At 49.1% G+C, this 22,667-nt stretch overlaps 1 protein-coding gene across 3 annotated transcripts; it reads left to right on the top strand.

Annotated features, from left to right (window-relative positions):
- Nucleotides 1–29: 29 nt before the first annotated feature.
- DRC3 (dynein regulatory complex subunit 3) lies at nucleotides 30–22,338 on the top strand. 3 transcript variants are annotated; one of them, XM_068146562.1, is made up of 13 exons: nucleotides 30–99; nucleotides 1,299–1,469; nucleotides 3,836–3,952; nucleotides 6,528–6,694; nucleotides 7,959–8,105; nucleotides 9,491–9,610; nucleotides 10,493–10,605; nucleotides 12,508–12,682; nucleotides 16,800–16,931; nucleotides 18,185–18,256; nucleotides 18,969–19,091; nucleotides 20,999–21,130; nucleotides 21,527–22,338. In XM_068146562.1, exons 2-13 carry the CDS (start codon nucleotides 1,316–1,318, stop codon nucleotides 21,638–21,640), a joined length of 1,566 nt encoding a protein of 521 aa, XP_068002663.1. In that variant the 5' UTR covers nucleotides 30–99; nucleotides 1,299–1,315; the 3' UTR covers nucleotides 21,641–22,338. The 3 variants fall into 3 exon arrangements, with proteins under 3 accessions (XP_068002663.1, XP_068002665.1, XP_068002664.1); XM_068146564.1 differs by lacking the exon at nucleotides 3,836–3,952; XM_068146563.1 differs by lacking the exon at nucleotides 18,185–18,256 and having other exon boundaries at nucleotides 18,978–19,091.
- Nucleotides 22,339–22,667: the final 329 nt, after the last annotated feature.

The raw sequence follows: 22,667 nt of genomic DNA, 5'->3' as shown, positions 1-22,667 counted from the left end.
CCTTAGCGACGCTTCTGGGCTTCCTTAGGAACCAGAGCCGACGCGCAGGCTGGGCCACGGAGCGGGCCCGGGACCTTGGGGACCTGCGGGACCTGAGGGGTGAGAGCCGCCCGGGGCCACCATCGTGTCCTGGGGCAAGTCGTCTGGGTTAGAGACACCGTCATAGGCAGTCAGGGGCCTCTGGGGGGTCTCAGGGCGTTGGCGCTGTCCCCAGGCCTGGGCTCTGAGCAGCAACTTCCTGTTTAGGGTGGGGGGCAACTCGCTTCCCGCACTGACACCCCCCTTATTCCCTCTGGGTGCAGTGGTGTGCTGACCTCGAGATGTGGTAAGCTCTGTGCATTGCCTAAAGAGAAGTGGACAAATACAAGGGAAGTGGAAAATCTGGCAGGTCAAGTAGAATCAGGGACCTGTTGAAGCAGGTCCACAGGAGACAGCAATGAAACGAGGGCTGGAACCCCTCTGCTGTGAGGACAGGCTGAGAGCGTTGGGGTGGTTCAGCCTGGAGAAGAGAAGGCTCCCAGGAGACCTTCTTGTGGCCTTTCAGTACTTAAAGGGGCTGATAAAAATGATGTGGACAGACTTTTGAGCAGAGCCTTTTGCAACAGGAGGTGATGGTTTCAAACTAAAGGAGGGAGCTTCAGACCAGGTAAAAGGAGTAAATTTTCTGCACTGAGGATGGTGAGACACCGGCCCAGGTTACCCAGAGAGGTGGTAGAAACTCCATCCTTTCAACTATTCCAGGTCAGGTTGGACACAACAATTTTTCATCCTGGTGTTGTGTGTAACTCCTACAAACTATAAACCAACTGTAACAGAGCCTGTAGGCATTCCTATAACAAAGAAGTGGAGAAATAAATCACTACTTTCAGCTGCTGCTTCTCTTGGATTTGTAAGTTAAGCAGGGCAACCCACAGCAGGTTGTCCAGGATCACATCCAGGTGGGAACATGCCCTCTTCATGAAGCTGGAACCAGATGGACCATTGCTGTTCACAGGTGCTCCACAAGATTTCCTTTCCTGGTCTATTTACCTAACCCAGTTCTGGAATTCTTCATGGAAGATGCTCAGAGATGGTGTGAAGTTTGCATGTGGTGGTGCCTGGGGCTGTAAGGGTATGCTTGGAGTTGCATCAGTGACTTTGTGCTAAAAGTCAAGCCTCCCTCTGATATCTTCTGTGAGATGTTAGATCTTCATGCTCAGCTGTGCTCTTAATTGCTTGGAATTGTCAGGCCTGCTCAGTGAATATTGGAAATAGCAGCCAGCTGTGATCTTATTTACTTCTCTCTTCTGTCTTTTAAGGCTGCTATTGTCTAACAATGAGTCAGTTCGACAACGACATTGAGCCAAACATTATTGATGATAAAATGGTTCAGGAAGCCATTGAGGAGCTGTGTCCAGAGGACTTGAAGCTTGCCAAAGGGGAAGCTATTAACTTTAAGGATGTCACAGAGCTACAGCTCAGTTTCAGAAGTGAGTACCAATCTACTCCTTTCTTCTTTGGTTAAAGGGTGATAGAATGAAGTGGCAAACTTGCAGTTAAATCACCATGGTTAGCTTGGATTTGTGATGAGGAAACTAACATCTGGACTTCCACTTTTACTCACAGAATCATTGAATTGTTTGGGCTGGAAAAGACCTCAAAGATCAAGTCCAGCCATTAAATTCCCACTGCCAGGTCACCACTGAACTGTGTCCCTGAGTGCCACTTCTATATGGTTTTTGAGCACTTACAGGGAGTGACTCCACCACTGTCCTGGGCAGCCTGTTCCAGGGCTTGGTCATTCTTTCAGAGAAGAAATTGTTCCTAATGTCCAACCTAAACCTACTGTGGTACAACTTGAGGTCATTTCCTCTTATCCTATCACTTCTTACTGGAAGAAGAGACTGACCCCCACCTGGCTCCAATCTCCTCTCAGGGAGTTGTAGAGAGCAAGAAGATCAGCCCTCAATCTCCTTTTCTCCAGGCTGAACGACCTTACTTTCCTCAGCTGCTCCTTCCTTCACCACCTTCAGTGATCTTGCCTGGATATACTCTAGCACCTCCATGTCTTTCTTGCAGTGAGAGGCCGACATCTGAACCCAGTATTTGAGGTGTGGCTTCATCAGTGCTGAGTACTTAGCACAATTAGCTAAGCACTTATTAGTACTTAGGACAATTAGCTCTCTCGTCCTGCTGACCGCACTATTGCTGATCCAATCCAGGATGTTGTTAGCTTTCTTGGCCATCTGGGATGGATCATCCACAGCTGTTGTTCAGCACTCCCAGGTCCTTTTCCCTTGGACAGCTTTCCAGCCACTGTACTCCGAGCCTGGAACGTTCACGGGGTTGTTGTGACCCAAGTGCAGGATCTGGCACTTGGCCTTGTTAAACCTCATTCCACTGGCTTCAGCCTGTTCAGGTCCCTCTGCAGGGCCTTCCCACCTTCAAGCAGATCAACATTCCCACTCAGCTTGTCATCTGCAAACTGACTGACGATGCCTTCCTTCCCCTCATCCACATCACAGATATTAAACAGTACAGACCCTAGGACCAGATCCATTCCTCTATGAACTAGTTTCCCTGAGAGCTGGCTGCTTTCACTGATGGGTAACAACTCTGAAGCTGCTTAACTTACTGTTATTGTCTCTGCTCTTACTTAACATTTATATTGTGGTGACACCTACAGGCCACCGGCCTGTTGAGCCCTTTTATGTGCGGCTGAATCAAACCCTGGGCAGGCTCCACCATCGCTGGTGATTATGTGACAGCGATTTGGGAGATTATGGTGATTACAGTCCAACTTGGTGGCTTCCTCTGGTCACCCATACTATTATCTCAGTTTGCCTTTTACTGTCAAACCAGTCATAAAGTTGCATTCAAAAAAACCAAACCCAAAACACCTGAGAGGGAAGAACATTTGGTTCAATATTTGAGGCTTTTGGGGGTATGTAATTTCCTGGGCAAAAAAAAACAAAACCCAGCCCTGCTTTTGGTTATTCATTTTGTACTCCAGTAAAATAATGTATTGACTGAGTTTCTTAGAGCAGCCCCCCTGTTACCTGCTCCTGCATGTCTTTGTTTGCAAATAGAGACTACAGAAGGGTGTGAATATTTCATACATGCAGTTCCCTGCTTGGCTCTGCACTCACTAAACAGCAATAGCAGCAGAGCTTCTAACAAAACCCTCTGGGAAGCCATTGCTGGGGGGGAAAAGAGAATTGGGAGTGAGAACATTCTGTATTTTCTGTCACCTTGGTCCTAGTGTTTTGCTGCTGTGCCTAATGACCTGCCCTTGTGATTCTGTTTTTGGAGAAAGCTAAATGCAGGGATATTGATTAGTTCTAAACTGCAGCCTTCACAGAAAGACTAGACCTCAACCTGCTCCCATGTGATGAGAATCCCAGGAGCAGGAGAGTAATTTCCAGTAGCAGTAGCTGGCCACTGCTAGTCTGCAAACACAGAGTCTCACCCCCAAACCTCCCTCTTGGAGCTGAAAAGGAAAATGAAGGTCAAGGTGTCCTAGGAGTGGATTCATAAAGCCACTCTTGACTGGAGGGCTGTAGCCAGTGTCCCCTCAGCGACTTGTTGGCGTTGCTGATGAGCAGCGTGCAGTGGTGCAGGAGGCTGAGGTTAACTGGGCTGTTTCACTGAAATCTCACCCAGCCACTGGACCTCTCAGCTCTCCAGGGCAGTCATCACATCCTGATCTGCTGAAAGTCGTTTTGGAGGTAAGACTGGCCATGTTTTCCTTGTGCAAGGCAGCATGGCTGCTCAGCTGAAAGCTGTCTCACATGCAAAGCAATTTTCATTTGTGTTTTGCTTTGCTGTTTTGTTTTGTGTTTTCCTGTGGCTTTAGATATCCTGCAGATTGATAGTCTCTGGCAGTTTGAGAATCTGACTAAACTGCAGCTGGACAACAACATCATTGAGAAGATAGAAGGTCTGGAGAGTCTGGTTCATCTTGTGTGGCTTGGTAAGGCACAGGCATATAGGTTCAGATCCCTTCAGAGGTGCAAAGCAATCTGTGACAAAGCCAAGGTGTTGCAGTCCTCCTCAAACATGACTGAGAGGAGCTTTCCCAGGGAAGGCTGTCAGCTGTCACTGTGCTTCCTCATTTGACTGTCAAATGTCAAAATGCCTAAGTATCAGAGCTGCAAAACAACCTTTCCAATACTCAGAGACTGTTTTTAATCCATTTGGTGTGGCAGGAACAGGAAGCTGAGATGTCAAGTTTGTTGCCAGGGTTTGTACTTGTATTTGGAGGTACCTTTCAGAAACATTTATGCAATCACCTTTGTGATTTAGAAGCCTGTGCTCTGTATTCAAAGCCAATGCAGGCATTTCAGAGCCACTGGGCCTGGAACCCACTGGATTTTTACCATAAGGTGCTTAAGGCCTTGTCACTGTTGTCCCATAAAATCATACAAGGTTTGGGATGGAAGGGAGCTTTGAAGGTCATCTAGTTCAACCTCCCTACAAAACTAGAGCAGGCTGCTCAGAGGCCCAGACAACCTGACCTTGAATGGTTCCAGGGATGGGATATCTACCACCCCTCTGGGGCAATCTGGACCAGAGTCTCACCACCCTCAATATAAAAAATGTTCTTCTTTCTAATTACTTTGAGTCTTCCTCTTTCAGTTTAAAATCCTCACCCCTTGTCACAACAGGCTCTGCTAAAAACTCTGTCCCCATGTTTCTTCTCAAGCCCCCTTTAAGTACTGAAAGGTCACAATAAGTGTCCTGGGGCCTTCTTTTCTCCAGGCCAAATGATCCAAATTCTCTCAGCCTGTCCTCACAAAACAGAGAGCTTCCAGCACTTGGATCATTTTTGTGCCATCTTGGCCCCGCTCCAACAGGTCCCAGTCTCTCTTGTGCTGAGGAGTCCAGAGCTGGCCCCAGCACTGCAGGTAAGGTCTCAGCAGAGCACAGCAGAGGGGCAGAATCCCCTCCCTCCCCCTGCTGCCCACACTGCTGGGGCTCAGCCCAGGACCACAAGTGGGTCTGGGCTGTGAGCACACGCTGCCAGCTCACATCCAGCTTGTCACCCACCAGTGCCAGCCCCAAGAAGTGTCCACCACTGTAGTCTGGTGTGACTTGCTTTCACAGTGGTGCAGGGTTTGATTGTGGGCAGGTTGGTGTGGTGGGTTAAGCTTGCTGCTGCACATCCATGGCTTAGAGCATTCTCTGGGAGCTGCAGCCACATCCCACACCGCTGGCTGGCAGCTCAAATACCCTCAGCTGCCTTTGAAAATAGCATGCAAGGGCTTGGGTTCATCAGCACATCTTGAGATGTCTGATGGGTTCTTCCAACCAGTTGTCTGCACCATTCTGCTGCACAGATGACTAATGCACTTGTGAATCAACAGCTCATCACCACAATGTAAGCAGAGTGCTTTGAAGCACACTCAGGAGTTTTGTTTGCTCAAAGGCCGCAGCGTGGTTCAGCAGCTGCTGCGTGAGTGTCTCAGTGCCGGGCTGGGGTGATGCAGGCAGCTGCTGACCTCATCGACCAGCTTTGGACTCCTAGATTGCTCAGTACTGGCCTGAAGGCAAATCCTGTCCTTAGTCATGATGAATGTAGGTGTCAAGATAGATGTTCTGGCAGGATAAGTGGAAATATCAGCGTGTGAAATAGCTGAAGTGAGGCTGTGCCTTTTGCATACCTCCATCGACAACAGAGCGATTGGGAGCGTGGGACTGGCCTGAGTTGTCTTATGGGAATGCCCATGAGAGTGGACACTGGTGTGGCAGGCAGGAGTCTGCAAGAAACAACACAGGGAATGTTAAATTTGTCACAGAAACAGTCCCCTTCTAGAGCATTTCCCCACCTCTTTTCCTCTATTTTAGGTTTCCTTCTAAGGTAGAAACTGCTTTTAGGTTGTGCATGTGGAATGGTGAAGGGGTCTAGAGCACAGTGTTATGAGTAGCTGTGGTGGCTGGGGGGAAACTTCAACCTACCACAGTAGTGGCTGAGGGAACTGGGATTGTTCAGCCTGGAGAAAAGAATGCCAAGGGGAGACCTGGCTTTCCACAGCTACCTGAAAGGAGGTTGGAGTGAGATGGGTGTTGGTCTCTTCTCCCAATAACAAGCAATAGAAGAAGAGAAAACAGTCTCAGGTTGTGTGAGGGGAGGTTTAGGTTGGTCATGTAGAAAAATTTCTTCCCCCAAAGGGTTGTCAAGTCCCCACCCCTGAAGGAATTGAAATGTCATGAAGATGTGGTGCTGAGGGACATGGTTTAGTGGTGACCTGGCAGTACTGGCTTAACAGTTGGATTTGATGATTTTAAAGGTCTTCTCCAACCAATACAATGCCATGACTCCATGACTCTAGCTGTTCCTCTCATTTATTTGTTGCATGGAGAGCTGCAAGGAGGAGATGAGAACAAAAGATGATTTCATGCCAAGCCTTTCCTGTCGGACACTGAACACGCTGGATATAAACTCCTAAATCAACAACTCAGCTGAATGCAAGGCCTGAACCAGGGCATTCTGCTAGAGATCTTTAACTCTTGCTTTTAAAAGTTCTGATTTCTAAACTCTCCCTCAGACTTGTCCTTCAACAACATTGAGGTAATCGAGGGCCTGGATACCCTTGTCAGGCTGCAGGACCTCAGCCTCTCCAACAACAGAATATCTAAACTCGAGCACATGGACACCTTGCAAGAGCTGCAGATTTTCTCCATTGGGAAGAATAACCTGACCACTCTGGAAGATGTGAGTGCTCTCTGTCCCTGCAAATGTTCCCTGTCAAAGGATCAAACAGTCCAAACCTGACATTTGCCACTGTATCCAAGCCTGCCTTTAGAGGAGAGACTTCTCCTTAGGATTTCACTGCCTCTGTAATCTAGGGTATGGGTTTGATAAGTGTTATGCACTTCCTGCAGCTATTTCTCTTTTAGGTTATTGACTCATGGGGGCTGGTTCTGTTACTACAAAATTCCTATTACTTCCTATCAGTTCCAAGGAATTAGTAGCTACAGAATCACAGAAAACATCCCATTGGAACAGACCTCAAAGAGCCTCCAGTCCAACCCTCGACCCAGCACTGAAGGGTCAACTCTAAACCATGTCCCCAAGCACCAGGTCCACAGCTGCTTGAACACCTCCAGGGACAGTGACTCCAACACTGCCCTGAGCAGATCATTCCAATGTTTGATATGGGAAAAGGATGGAGTGGGATCTGGGATTTACCTGGGGGTTCTTCTGAGGGCATTGTACCAATCTAAGACCCTTGAGTTGTCTCCACCCCATCCCCTTTTCCTCTACACCCATCAATTATCTATTCCTGATGTGGACTTAACTAGTCCCTTTCCTGAAAGCATTAGGAATTCATAAGTGTTACAGTTTGCAGGAGGAGCTTTAGCCTAGTCCCTGACTCAAAGACTAAAAGTAAAATTATTATCATTGGATACAAAAGAAAAATAATGGTAAGGTCTGTAGAATTCACTGGCTTGCTAATGGGGATAGAGTAGTGGCAGAAAGAGTTCTCTTTCTCTTTTCTTCTTCTGTTGCTTCTGCTTGCAACTTCTCTCTCTTTTTTGCTCTCTCTCTCTCTCTCCCATGCCCTTGCCAGGGGTATCTCTGTTTTGACTACTGTGTGAGGTAACAGGAAGGAGGGAGGGAGGGAGTGGGGAAGGAGGTGAACAGGTCCCCTGGACCTGTCCAAGGGGGTCTGAGGAGTTTGTGTTGCTTCTAAATTGTAAATATATCTAGAGAGAGTGCATATATTGTATATTTTGTAGCTATTCCTTGCAGTTCATACTTCTAGATTGTAGTTTGCTTGCAAACAGAGCTTCATTTGCTTCCATCCCAAACTGAGCTTGCCTGGGGATTTGATTTCTGAGCGTAGTTCCTCCAAAGTTTCACAATAACTTAATGCCAGGCTGAGTCTGGCAGCAGAGCAGGGTATGCATGCAAGCTACTAAGAACAACTACATGTGCAGGCACTGGGAAGTTCCTCTCTTTCCCCTTGGCACAGGTGGTGTATCTCAGGAGGTTTCAAAGCCTACGCATGCTGAATCTCACGGGGAACCCTCTCTGCGAGGACGAGCGCTACACGCTCTTTGTTGTTGCTCATCTTCCAGCTCTGGTGTACTTGGACTTCAAGCTCGTGAATGACAGCACAGTAAGCATCTCTGCATTCCCTCCCTGCTTGTGCAATTGGGCAACAGCACAGAATCACAGAATCACAGACTGGTTTGGGGTAGAAGGGACTTTTAAAGGTGTGGTGGGTTGAATTATCCCCCACAAAGCAGGCATCAGCCTAAAACTGCCACAAAAGGTCATCTAGTCCAACCCCCCTGCAGGGAGAGCAGGGACATCTTTAACTAGCTCAGCTTGCTCAGAGCATCTTGCAGAGCATGTTTTGTTGGCATGCCAGCAATATTCTTGCATTCAGGGCAGGTGCCCTGCAGAAATGAGGCTTACAGAAACACACGGTGTTTATTCTGCCTCCACCTAACAGCTGTGAACCTGTAGGCCAAATTCTATCAAATCTGACAGAGAAGTAGAGGTGTCAGAGGCGTGATGTCTTCACAGATTTTGTGAAAATCAGCAGCTGTGTGTGGGAGAGGGGCTGGGTGAATGTTGCCACAGAGAGGCAGCGATGTGAGTGAGAAGGCATCAAGCCACCTTAGAGATGAGAACATCTTGGAGGGAATTGGTTTGGTAGGGAAAAGAGGAAAGGTCCAGGGGAGAGGAGGCTTGGTGGTCCTGCAGCTTGCTGAGCAGTTTCAGTGGCAGACACCATCCACACAAGCAGAAGCTGTCAAATGCTCTTTCTCCCCTGGATTTCTGAGGACAGGACAGCACATCCACACCGCTCACCTGAGGGTCCACTTTTTGATCCCAGCACTCAAAGGAGCAACAAAAGCTTTTTCTTGGTGGTTCTGTTTTGTTGGTTAGTAACCAAAGAACATGATTCATTGTAGATTGGCTTGGCACAGAGCAGGAGCTGTACTTGGGATATCCATCACTCTTAGCACAGGGACTGGAAGGGCTTTCCAGGTCATTGAGCCCAGTCCCTGCTCGTACAGACAGTGCGTCATAGAACTGCACACTTCCATTTGTCAAGCTTCAGTTTCAAGCTAATTAGGTTCTTGCCCCTGCCATCCACTTGCCATCCACTCCTCCAAAAAGGAGGAGTGCTCCTCTCTAGTAAATGTATTAAACTTACTAGCTGATGAAATCAGAGCTCAAATTCTAGAAGTCAAAACAGAGCCTCTTGCTGAGATAAATCCAAACCCTCTGAAGCTGAGAAAATGGGGAGAGAAAAGGTTCCTGGGACTGAATCAGCTCAGAGACAGAGTAATATGCCAACAAAAAAAGCCCACAACTGGGGTGAGGAATAGATTAAGAAGTTCACAAGTAGCTTAATAAAAGCCCACAAAGAAATGGAGGTGCAGAGAGCCCTCAGGTGCACGTTCTAGAAAGATCAAATGCTTGTGCCAAGCTTTGTTGAGCAATGCTGGATCACCTGATAAAAATATTGTCTTTGTTTGCATTTCTCAGCGAGAAGCTGCGCTTCTGAAGTATCAGCATCTCACTGAGCTACTGGAACTTGAGGAGGCTGAGGCCCTGGCTCAGCTGAAGGAAGAGCAGGCCAAGCAGAAGGAGCTGGAGCACCACACAGTATGTTTTCTGTGGCTGGTTGTATATTGTCTCAGGAGAAAGCACAGCACATATTGACTTCTTTTACCTGCTTGAAGATTTACATCGACTGTGCTAAAACTAAGGCTGGGATTAATCTCTGTGAACTCTGAATCTCATTTTTTTTGGATGAAAACAGGAGCTGCTGTGCAATACACATGACGTGAGGGAACATAATTCTTTTGGCTGAACAATGGAGCTACAGACACAGACCCTGCAAAGCTAAATAGTAAATCATACCCAGGGACCTTATCAGTCTGACATGAGATTAAGAAAATCACAGGTCTGAGGGAACTGTTAGCATTTTCATGGTGCAGTGACTTTTTTCTCCTTCACACCAAGTTAATGCTTTTCATTAGTTTTATGGTTAAACTCTTCAGGGCCTTCAGAGATCACTGAAGTCCTGTGAATAGGCTGAAAACAAGACCAGGTGGAATGGTGCATTCAGTTATGGTCTGGCTCTGTATTCCAGACCTCTGGAAGATCAGATCAGCTGCAGAGTAGGAGGCAGTTAAGTGACAGGGAAGACATTGCAGCTCTTCCCTCCATCCCTCCCCAAAGTCCACTGACTCCTTATCTGAAAGGCTTAACAGCCTTGCAGTATGTGGTTATATGTGTTAATGTCTTATCCAAGATTGAATAGTGTTTTCTCTCCTTAGGCTAGAGAGTCCTAGCAACAAAGCCACCAGGATGGTTTTTCACCCCAGTGACAGGGTGCTTTCATGCCTTGCCTGGTTTGTCTGTTTTGTTGGTACCACTGTGTCTGCACCAGTGTTCCTCTGCTGGTAATGTGCTTATGGGAGAAGCATATCCTTAGGACTGGCACTCTTTGTTTTCCTTATATTGCTCTGATTCTCTTCAAAGGCAGCCTTTGTGGAGCACCTGAATGGCTCATTCCTGTTTGAGGATCTCTATGCAGACGATCCAGAAGCTGCCAAACTGGCATACCTCCCTGGCGTGGGTGACCTGCTGCAGACATATCCTTCTTGGGTCTAGAATACCTGCAGCTGTAGTGTAATGCCTTGAGTGAAGAAGGAGGTGCATCCACAGGGACTCTTTGTCTGTTGCTTTTGTCCAGGGCTGAAAGCTACATTGATCTAAGATCTGAGACAGTCTGTGTTCAATTTTTGGAATGGTACCAAAAAAAACCCCACTGCAGGACTGAGACCACTGACAGCTTTAAGGCTTGAAATCTCCTGAAATAAGAGAGCTACAAACAAATGGTTTCTAGCATTGGCAAGCTGACCAAGCCAGCATGAAACATCCCATTTTAAACCCACACATTTCTAGCACCAACAGGTCATGAATCCCAGCATGGTGAGGGCTGGGAGTGACCTCTAGAGATCATCCAGTCCAACCCCCCTGCTAAAGCAGGGTCATCCACAGTAGCTTGCCCAGGAACACAATGGCCAGGTGGGTTTGGAATCTTTCCAGAGAAGGAGACTCCCCAACCCCTCTGGGCAGCCTGCTCCAGGCCTCCAGCACCCTCACACCAAAGAATTTTCTCCTCCTGTTCAGACGGAACCTCCTGGATTTAATTTTGTGCCCGTTGCCCCTTGTCCTGTCACTAGGTACCACTGACAAGAGTCTGGCCCCATCCTCTTGCCCCTGTCCTTTAGATACTGATCAGCATTGAGAAGTTCCCTCCTGGGACTGCTCTTCTCCAGGCTCAACAGCCCCAGGGCTCTCAGCCTTTTCTCCTTACAGAAACACTCCAGGCCCCTCAGTATCTTGGTAGCTTCTGCTGGACTCTCTCCAGTAGTTCCCTGTCTCTCTTCAACTGGAGAGACACAGTACTCCAGCTGTGACCTCACTAGGGCAGAGTAGAAGGGGAGGAGAACCTCCCTTGACCTGCTGGCCACGCTCTTGTTAATGCACCTGATGAGATTCCAGCATTTTGAGTTCTCACCGTGGTAATTACCATAGTCCTTTTCCCTTCACTCGAATCAAACACCATTTCAGTAGCCTTTTCTGACCCTTGGAGAATCAAGGCTTTGTACTTTCTTTAAGGCTGGAATCCACTTAAAGTTTAAAATGAGCTCTAAGATAAATCTCTGTCAGTGAGATTGTAAGAGTGCAGTCGCTAAAATCATGTTGAAATTGAAGTGGTAGGAGATAGGAACAGACTAATCAGCCCGATCCGAGTCGTGCGTCTCGCAGCCTGCCAGGGCTGGCAGCAGGAAGTTTTCAGGCCAGCACTCTTTTTTTTTTCCTCTCTGATCATTGCTCCTACACAGGGGGATCAGAAAGCAGACACATATTCCCCCTTTTTTCTTTCCTCATTCAGATTAATAGAGCATTGTCAAGGCCAGTAACTTGACCTTCCTCAAAATTGCATTACGCTGGGGGAGGGCAGGGGGGGGTGGTGGAAATGCATCACAGCTTAACTACAACAGACTCCAGAAACAATTCCATTGCCAAGATAATAGCACAAGAAAAATGGACATTGTTTTTTGTGATGCTACCAAGTCAGTAGTTTATTCTCTGCTCTGGCTGTAGCCTCCTGAGGTGTATTTATTAACTATGCAGGCACTGTGTCCACACTTGTGGAGACAGATAGGGGTTTGTATGCTTCATTCCCCTGCTGTGGCAGAAAAAAGAGTCACTCGATGTATTTCCTTTCCTTCCACAAGGCCTTTTCCCTCCTTGAGTTGCCACAGCTGTCTCCATCTCCTTAATTTAGCAAAATCCTGTGCTTAGAATGTGGATGGGTGACCCAGACCTGCCACAGAGAGGATATCTGGCAGCCTGCTCCCAGCAGGAGCCAGGGAGTTTACACACAGGTAGCTTGTAACTCTGGTTGCTCCAACCTGCAGAGGTAAAAGGAACACAGAACGTCGCTCCACTGAACAAGCAAAACACCTTGACTCTGGTCTCACGTACAGGGAGGAGTTTGTCTTGGTTTGTGAGAACCTGTTTAACTATGGTCTGCAAGAGCATGAAAAGCGAGAAGCTGAAGTCTCCAGTTTCTGTGAGAGCCTTCATGAAGCATTAATGGCCAACCAGCGAGAAAACAGGAAAATCATCCTCGACTTTGAGAGCCGCAACAGCAGGGTAAGGTGGTTGTGTCCCAGTTTGTCTGGTACAGGGGTTCTCTACACAGCCCCAGCGTGCTGGGGGTTGGAAGAGACTTTTGGAGGTCATCTAGTCCAACTCCCCTGCTAAAGCAGGACCACCCAGAACAGGTTGATCAAGATCACGTCCAGGTGAGTTTGAAATCTCTGCAGAGGAGGAGACTCCACAATGTGTCTGGGTAGACTATTCCAGCTGGGCATCCTAAGCCAGCTTTTCACTGAGAGTGAGGACTAAAATCAGAATGATTCTGGATTTACACTGTTGTGATAGGAATTGGTACTTGATCCCTAAAGGCAGAATCACAGAGTGGTTGGACATTGGAAGTGACCCCTGGAAGTCATCTAGTGCAAACCCCTTGCTCAAGCAGGGCCACTCACAGCAGGCTGCTTGGGAATGTGTCCAGATGGCTGAGTATCTCCAAGCATAGAGAATCCACAGCCTCTTTGGGCACCCTCTGCCAGTGCTCAGTCACTGTTTTTCCACATGTTTCTTACAGTAGAAATCAATACTAAGAAAAATCATTGTGTTAGCTGATCTAATGTCATTAACTAATGTAGTGTTAAAAGATTATTTTTAGTGCTTTATGTAGAAGAATAATTTGAGGATTGAAGTTTCAGCCCTTTGGGCAACCAACAACCAGCTAACACTGAGAGCTTTTATCTGTACTTGAAATTCAGTCATAGGACAAGATTAACATGTCTGCCTGCCCAGGAAGGTAATGGCCCTTCAGGGCTTTACAGGGGAAAAAAATGTGGCTAAACATGGTGGGGGTTGGAAATGTTCAACCTTGCTGTTAGTTGAAACACTTCTGATGGAGTTGATCTAAAAGAGACACAGATTGATCAGATTGAACACCCCTCCCCTTCTCTTTGAGGCTTCCAATAACTCTTCCTCCATTGAAAAATGGGGAAGAAGAGGAAGGAGATTGCAGAGTATTGAGTTTTTCAAGTAATTTTCTGCTTCAGTTCATCTTATCAACAACAGCTCAAAGAACTTTAACCAAAAAAAAAATTAGATAAAGTTATTGTAATGTATTTCTGGGCTTTTTACAGCAGAAATAATCTTTTTTTCCCCATTCTGCTCAACTACAGCCCCCCATGATGGCTGCTAAGGGCACAGCTTCCAGTGCAATCCCTTTCTGCCCATGGATAATAGATGGATCATTATTTTGTTTCCACAGAAAATTTCAGGGGTGGGCAAAAGCCTGGTGACACTGTCAGCTGAGCCAGTCCCTGACAGCAGGCAGAGTCATGAGCACTGGCTCCCTTTGATTACCAGGGGTCACTTTGAGTTAGGTGCTTTGTCACAGGCTGGCACTGCTGAGTCACTCTGTGCCCAGTCCTTGAACTCTGCTGACTCATGCTGGCACGCTGACTCTGACAGCTCCTCTCAGGACAGGAGTCTGCAGACTTGCCAGAAGGCAGCAGGGAAAAAAAGAAGACTGAGAGGCACATTTAGTTAACTTGCACTTGAGTTGCCAACATATCTTCCATTTCAAAAAAATCCCTAAATCAAACCCAGAGAAACATGGCTGAGGCCAGAGTTTGGTCACAGAATCCCAGCATGGTGGAGTTGGAAGGGACCTCTGGAGATCATCCAGTCCAACTCCCCCTGCTAAAGCAAGGTCACTCACAGCAGCTTGGCCAGGAGCACAATGTCCAGGTGGGTTTGGAATCTCTCCAGAGAAGGAGACTCCACAACCTCTCTGGGCAGCCTGCTCCAGGCCTCCAGCACCCTCACACCAAAGAATTTTCTCCTCCTGTTCAGATGGAACCTCCTGGGTTCCAGTTAGTGCTCCATGTACTGTCACTGGGCACCACTGACAAGAATCAGGCCCCATCCTCTTGCCCCCCACTCTTTAGCTCTTGCAGAGCATGAGAAGATTCTTTCTCAGGCTGTTCACCTTCAGGTCAAACAGCTCCAGGTCTCTCAGCCTTTCCTCCTCACAGAGATGCTTCAGACCTCTCAGCATCTTTGTAGCTTCTGCTGGACTCTCTCCAGTAGTTCCCTGTCCCTCTTGAACTGAGGAGCCCAGAACTGAACCCAGTGCTCCAGCTGTGGCCTCAGGAGGTTCTTTGTCTTTGATGATGTGCAGGCTCAGCTATATCCTGCAAGAACAGGACACAGTGGCCAGTGTGATGGCTCCCACTGGAGGAGTCGGTGTCAGAACCAAAGGCTGCATTTTAACAGCATTTCCCTGTTGATTTGAAATCACCAGAGGAGTTCAAAGGGTGCAGGCTGAGGTCTGTAAAACACCTCAGGGGCTGTCTCACTGTAATCCTGCCTTGTAAGCTTGGGGAACCTGTAAAATAACTCTGAAGTTGGTTAAGGAGCAAAGAAGAATTAAAGGCCTTGAACTTTGAAGCTATTGCTCTGAGGGCTGCACACACTGAATGGCTTGGGAGCTTTGTGAGCCTCAAAGCTTGTCTAAATTAGAAACAGAAGAGACCCTGCTCTTCCCTTCCCCCCTTTTAACACCACCCAGTCTGGGCAACCTGGTCCCTTGTCAGACCCAAGCCTTGGCAATGGTTTTCATTAGAATTCTCCATTGTAGCCCCTTCCTCAGGAGAACTGGATCAAGCATCTGAAAACCTATTAACAGTTGATCATTAACTTATTTTGAAGAAACCTGAAACTAACACAGTGCTCAGCAAAAGAGGATTATTTATTTATTTATTTGATCCAAGCCATCATAAATCTTCCCTGATTCAACACTGACGTCAATATTTAATGCTGAAGGGTGATAAATCCTTGCTGTGAGAGGAAGGCAGGCAGTGAGAGGTATTCCATATTCAGAACACTAAATCCTGACCCTGTGGAAGTCAATCAAGATTCTCCTTGATGTGAAGGGGATCAGGATTCAGGCCTGCATTTCGTTCTGGGAAGTAATTGGTAATGTCATCTTCATGGCCAGCAAAGGCATGGAATCATGCACTGGGTTGGCTTGGGAGGGATCTTTAATGCACATCTGGGGTGCATCCAGCAGATCCAGGGAGGTTCTCCTCCCCCTCTGCTCTGCCCTGGTGAGACTTCACCTGGAGTATTCCCTCCAGTTCTGGGCTCCCCAGTCCAAGAGGGACAGGGAGCTGCTGGAGAGAGTCCAACAGAAGGGTATGAGGATGATGAAGAGACTGGAGCACTGCCTGGTGAGGAGAGGCTGAGAGACCTGAGGGTGCTTAATCTGGAGAAGACTCAGAGGTGATTTAATAAATGCTTATAAATGTCTGAGGGCTGGGGGGCAGGAGGGAGGGGACAGGCTCTGATCAGTTGCACCCCGGGATGGGGCAATGGATATAAACTCCAGCACAGGAGGTTCCACCTCAACATGAGGAGGAACTTCTTCACTGTGAGGGTCACAGAGCCCTGGAGCAGGCTGCCCAGAGAGGTTGTGGAGTCTCCTGCTCTGGAGCCTTTCCAGCCCCATCTGGATGTGTTCCTGTGTGATCTGTGCTGGATTCTGTGTCCTGCTCTGACAGGGGGGTTGGACTCAACGATCTCTGGAGGTCCCTTCCAACCCCTAACATCCTATGAGCCTGTAGTCTAACCCCCCTGCAGCCAGCAGGGACACCTGCAACTAGAGCAGGTTACTCAGAGCCCCAAACAACCTGACCTGGAATGGTTCCAGGGATGGGGCATCTACAACCTCTCTGGGCAACCTGGGTCGGTGTCTCACCACCTTCAATATAAAAAATTTAGAATCCTAGAACCATTTTGCTTGGAAAAGACCTTTCAGATCATCCAGTCCTACCAGCAAGCCACCATCACCATGGCCATTCAAATATGTCCCAAACTGACATGGTTTCAAGAATCTAAAACTTCACCTTGGAAGGTGTCAGAATGGGAACCAAAGCTGGAAGCACAGAAGGGGCAAAGCCTTCTGCTGGCTGGAGGATGAGGAAGTGTTGTCAGCGCCTCCATGGCCAAGCTCAGCACCGTTGACTCCCCAGTATGTAAATGTGGAGACTTCCTGAATCATCACATTTCAGTTCAGCTAATCAGCAGCAGGAACTTTCCTCACATATGTAACAAGTTAATTAAATTGCAGTGGAGTGCTGAGCACAAACTATGTGTAATTTATGTCTCTCCCTGTGTTTAGAGGCTGGATGAGATTCATAATGCCAGTAGCTACGATATTGCTGAGTCCAAACGAGCTGAGTCCAAGGAGGACATACTTCAGCTGTCAGAAGCACTCATGACCTTGGAAATGCTGATAACTGACCAGCTGGAGGTAAGGGTCAAGCACTACCTGTGAGACTTCACATCCAGAAGGGGGGTGGGGTATTGGTGCCCTCTGTTCAGCACCCCATTGCACAAAGAGGGGAGCACAGGGCTTCCAGTCAGGCTGCTTGCTCTCTGCTTTATCCTTTCTCTGCTCAGACTTCATCTGGGTGAGATCAGGCTCTGGACATTGATCCATTGCCACAGATTTCTGTTTCTCAGAGCAGAGCACAGGATGTCCTTCACATCTCTCCAAGCTCATTTCCTAGACTTTAGAGGAAGGGACTTGAGGTCATTCAGTCATTTCACAGGGCTGCATACAGAAGTCTCTGCATAGCATGGGGCAGGCATTTGGGATTCTAGAGGTGTAATTCTTTGAAGCTGATCTTTCCCATGAATAAGATTACACACATTCCTGCTCAGCTCACTGCCTTTGCTTGCATAAGAGCTGCCTTTTTCCTCCCCAGACTTTTCCTCCAAAACTAGGGCAGGGCTGCTACTGTGCATCTTCATTTGAGGGAAGGCACAAAAGAAGTGATCTGTTTAGAAATGAGCAGACAGGAGTTGGCCCCTGCGTGCTCACAGATGCAGCAGGTTACTTCTGTGGGTGTGCATGACAGAAAGCAGCAGCTCAAAATGGATTCCTTGCTGCACCAGGATTGTGCCTTTTTAGTGTTTTCTGAATTGGTCCTCATGTCTCTGCAGGCACTGATGGAATGAGCAGAAGTGTTTCTCCCTGGGTGGAATGCAGAGGCTTTTCTCTCTGTGTGGCTCTGTCTGAACTGTTGTACCAAGACATTTTAAATGCAACACTCCACAGATTCTCCATCAGCCATTTTAGAGAGAGGTAATAGGTAACAGCAAACTGAGGACTAAAGCAAGAGCTGCAGTAAGCCCAGGCAGTGGTTTTGCTTCCAACAAGAGGCTCTTCATACCTGCTAGGAGGCTGTGTGGGAACACAGCACTCTGTGCATTGCTTAGGTGAGGGTAATAAAGACACCAGACAGCAGCTGAAGGCATCTCTCAGCCAGCTTCCCTCTAATGAAATGATTTGGATTTTCTGTCCCTGAAGGAGGAAGGAAAATCTTGCAGCACTTTCAAAACACTTTAAATGCTTGAGGCAGTGCAGTTTCTGACTGTGCTAATAACAGCAGTGAGTCCAAATTGTAATCAGCCGTTGATTCTTCCTAGACTCCCTGACTCCCTTTTATGTTTATGCAAGCTTTCATTGTCATATTTCCTCTTTCCCCCCTCTCTGTTAAGGAGCTCATAAAGGATTTTAAGAGAAACATTGCTGATATAGCATCAACCTTCAGTGAAAACGTTAAAGGGCTATATCCTTTGGCCAAGGTGTGGGTCTGGACCTCCTGGTGATGTAGGTCTCTCACCTAAATGCAGAAAGCAGCCATCAGTATAGAAATGGATTGCTTATTTTTAAACCCACAGAAAAGGTCTTTCTCAGCTGTGCAGGAATTTAAGGTGCAGTTAAGGTGCCTAGCTTCTTTCTGTGGAGACTCTGGAGAGCACAAATCGACATCCTCCTGGGCTGAAAGTATGTAGGATTTAGGCAACTGTTTTCTGTGTGTAGTTTTGCCACAGCAGCCAAGGAAATACCTTCAATTCCTGCTGAAGTTCCTTTAGATGGCCTTCATTTTTGTGTTGCTGATGTCTTCTGGGACAAAGCGAGATGAGAACACCAAAGAGTTCCAGTGGCAGGTTACACTGCTTTAAATACAGAAATCTGTTGTCCTGGTGCACATAATTGCACCATGATTCAGAGCTTAGCTTGTATCCTGGGAGGTCTCCCTCAATTTCCTTTGCAAACCCAGTCCCACTCCCAGCTCTGTGTAATGAGTGAGGATGAGACCCACTGTGTGATTGAGAGCAGAAAGTGTACATCCTGACACCACAGCAGCTTCTGGCAGCAGCCAGGCTCTTTCCTGCTGTGGCCTGCTGTGCAGACACTCAGGCTCTAGTTACAGGAGGTCATTTCATCTCTACAAATGAGTGGTGGGGGTCAGCTTTTTCCTTAAGCATCTGCTGTACAATGACCCAGTGCCGGGCCCTGGAGAACCGTCACCACGAAAGGCTGCAGGAGATCTGCATCACCACACTGGAGAAATCAGTCAAGAATGAGCTTGAGGAGGATTTGCCAGATGATGTTCGAACGGTGAGGACACCAAAATATTCCTCTCTGGGGGGGAATTAGCAAGAACAGGTGGCCACAGCCTCTCCTTAAAAGGGAGAGGGTTTCCAGGAGGCTCCATGCACCTAAAAAGCCTCGGCTAAAGCAGAGCATCACCTCCTCCCAAGAGGCCCCAGTTGCTCAGGCGAACCTCAGTGCTGCTGGACATCTCTGCTGACTAGGACAGAGGATAACTGCACTGCAGGGTTCCCTGGGTGCTGCCAGAGCTGGTGGCAACAGCCCAGGAGAGGTGCTGAGGAAATCTCTCTCCTGCCTCCAGCACAACTCACTTCTCTGGCTGTTTTCCAGACAGCCCCAACCCAGCAGGCACCAGGCAGCTGGCTTTGTTCGGCTTCTCCTCGCTCCCCGGGGAGAATCCCAGCACTGCTCTGACTTCCTTGCATTGAGGCTCTGTTTGCCTCAGTGATTTCAAAAGCTCTTCCTCGAGCTTCCTAGCCCATGAGCTGGTCTGGAGGCAGGACATGACATTTCCTGTGGAGCCTTCCACTGTGCCTTCAGTCTTGCTGCACAGGCAAAGATCCCAGGAGCCTTTCAGCAATCACAGAGATCACCCCAGCCAGCGCCACTGCCGACCTTTCTGCCTCTGTTATTCCTTCATTTAGTGGCTAAATGACTCAAGTTTTGCATTCGCTGTGGTTCTGCTCTGCCTGGATTATCCCAGCCCCCCCATTACTCCAGGTAATGGAGAGCTGACAGACACAAACCAGACCCTCAGCCCCCGGGGGAGCTGCTGCTTTATGGCCTGTGCAGATGGCTGTAGTTATGCACCGTTGCTGTGCACCCATCTTGCCTCCCTGCCATCCATTTCCACGCAGGAGCAATCTTCATTTGTTCAACAGCTGCACTTGGCTGCAGCAGGAGAGTCATTATGGTTTAGCAAAGCCACCCTCTATTTAGAGTCACAGGAGAAGTCACTGCTTCGATTAGAAGCTGGAACTCTCCAGAAAATGAAGATATACAGGCAGTGCCACCAGTGCAAGAGACCTTTCCAAGTGCCATTTTCCACTTCCCACACTGGCTGTGCACTGCCAGCCTGCAGCACACTGAGCCTAGCTGCAGCCCCAGCTCCCCATGGGGGCTGCCATGCACTGCAAGGTAGCCCTGGCCACAGCAGAGCACTCATAGGCTGGTTTGGGTTGGAAGAGACCTTTCAAGGTCATCTAGTCAAACCACCCTGCAGTCAGCAGGGACATCTGCAACTAGAGCAGGTTCCTCTGAGCCATGTCCAGCTTGACCTGGAGTGGTTCCAGGGATGAAGCATCTACCACCTCTCTGGGCAACTTCACCACCCTCCTTGTAAAATATGTCTTCCTTCTCCCTAGTCCAAATCTCTTTTAGTTTAAACCATCCCCCCTTGTCCTCTCACAACAGGCCCTGCTAAAAGTCTGTTCCCATCTTTCTGACTGGCCCTTAAGCACTGAAAGGCCACCAAAAGCTCTCCTGGAGCCTTCTCCAAGCTGAACAACCCCAGCTCTCTCAGCCTGCCCTAACAGCAGAGGGGTTCCAGCCATCCCACCACTGCTGCAGCCTCCTCTGCCCCCGCTCCAACAGGTCCCTGTCTCTCCTGTGCTGGCGAGAGCGGTGGACACTCCACAGCAGACATCTGCTCCTAGCTCCAGCAAGTGAGGCTGAGGATGCTGCCTCAGCTTCCCCACCCGTACAAGGGATCACGCTCCATTTCACAGGCCCAGACACATCCCTGTGGAGGGCAGAGCGCTGGATCCCTCCCGATGAGTGGTGCTTTGTCTGTGTGAAACAGAGGGCTGATTTTCTTCCCCCAGCACCGCGGTTACTGGGCAGCTCCCTGCGAGCTCTGCCGCTTTTGCTGCGCGCCCGCCCCCCTTCTCTCATCCGGTCACGTTGCCTCCTAGCTCCTGGTGGACAAAACCACCATTGTCAAGGCACTCAACACGTCCCATGGCATCCGCCTGCTGAAGATTAACAAGCGAGAGAGCGACATCCTCTGCAGCACCTACCGCTGGCAGGCCTCCGTGACAGAGAAGGTAAGAGACCCCCGTGCTCAGGGGCGGGGGGCACACGAGCTCTGGCCCAGGTGCTGGGGGACACTGCTAGGAAAGGCTCCCGAAGCTTTGCTGCAGCCCCATCTGCTCCAGAGCTTTTGGGTTGTTTTTTTTTTGCTGTGAGGATGCTGGAGGCCTGGAGCAGGCTGCTCAGAGAGGTTGTGGAGTCTCCTTCTCCGGAGAGATTCCAAACCCACCTGGCCATCGTGATCCTGGGCGAGCTGCTGGGGGTGACCTTGCTTTAGCAGGGTGGGCCTGGACGAGATGATCTCCAGAGGTCCCTTCCAATCCCCACCATGCTGGGGATTCAGTGAAGGAACCCTGTGAAGGGACCCTGGCAAGCCTGCAGATTCACTGCTTGGTTTTTGATCTGTTCAGGCTTTCCAAAACGAGATCGACAGAAACCGAGAGTGCATCAAAAAGATCCTTCAGTACATCGACACTCTCCAGGAGGAGCTGGAGAACATCACCATCATGGAGCCAATGCAGTAGGTCTGCCAGGGGCTGGGGTCACACAGGACAGCCCCCCCAGCAGGGCAGGCTGCCCCTCTGTGCCCAAGCTGCCTGGGACATTGCAGGCCTGACACATCCCACCATAAACTGCAAATAAATGATCCTTTTAGCCTGGAAAAGGAGATGAAGCTCTGACTCTTCCATCATGTTGGCATGAAGCCCACACAGACAGAGCTCAGACCTGGTCACAAGGGGTTATGGATCAGCTCTGAGCTGATTGAACCAAATCATCATAGCATCTCATGCCTGAAAGCTTTGCTACCTGCAGGCACAGCAGCAGGAACCTGTGAGCCACCGGCACGCAGCAGCAGCCTGGGAGAGGAGAGCTCTCCATCAAACCACCCCCAGGATCACAGCAGGTTTCCAGCTCAGCAAGCACAGGGCTGGGGGGGGCTCTGCATGCCCGGGAGCCTTGTCTTGTCTTCTCACCGCCTCTCGCCCAAGCAGCTTTCTGCAGCGTGAGCAGAGCAGCCCCCAGCCAGCAGGAAGGGAAATCGATGGTTCCACAGCAGCTCACACACCGCCGCGCGCAACAGCCCAGCCAGGAGTCATCAATTCCCCTCCTTGCTCGGTGACAGCAGCTGCTCCGCCGGCCTGGGGGCAGCTTCTGAGCAGTGCTGGTGGCCAGGGCGGTGCTGCTGGAGGCAGGCAGCAAGGAGAAAGGTGGGAAGGTTAAACGAGAGGGTGGCTGCCAAGACGTGCTGAGGAGAGCCTGGGTCTCTCCAAAAGCCCCGTGGCTGGCACTGCGGCCGCACACAGACTGAGCTGCTCCTACCCTGTGTTTTGGAGATGGCAGGAGCCCAGGTTCCCCCTCCCTTGCTCCAGGAGCGCACACTCAGCTCCTTGCCACTCGGACAGGGCACTGAGCACAGAGAGGCTCAGCCAGAGACGCAGAGGGAGCAGATCTGTTTGATCTCTTGGGTAGTTATGTGTCTGCTGTGCTCTGCCCTGAGCTTTCTTCCTGCCTGCAGCCATGCCAGCACCTGCCTGCAGCGTGGCAGCTCAG

This window comes from Melanerpes formicivorus, unplaced genomic scaffold (genome assembly GCF_026170545.1).
Source record: "Melanerpes formicivorus ecotype bairdi unplaced genomic scaffold, bMelFor1.0.p_v2 SCAF_14, whole genome shotgun sequence".
NCBI lineage: Eukaryota > Metazoa > Chordata > Aves > Piciformes > Picidae > Melanerpes > Melanerpes formicivorus.
Note: the sequence above shows the minus strand (reverse complement) of the source record. Positions and strands in the feature narration are given on the sequence as shown.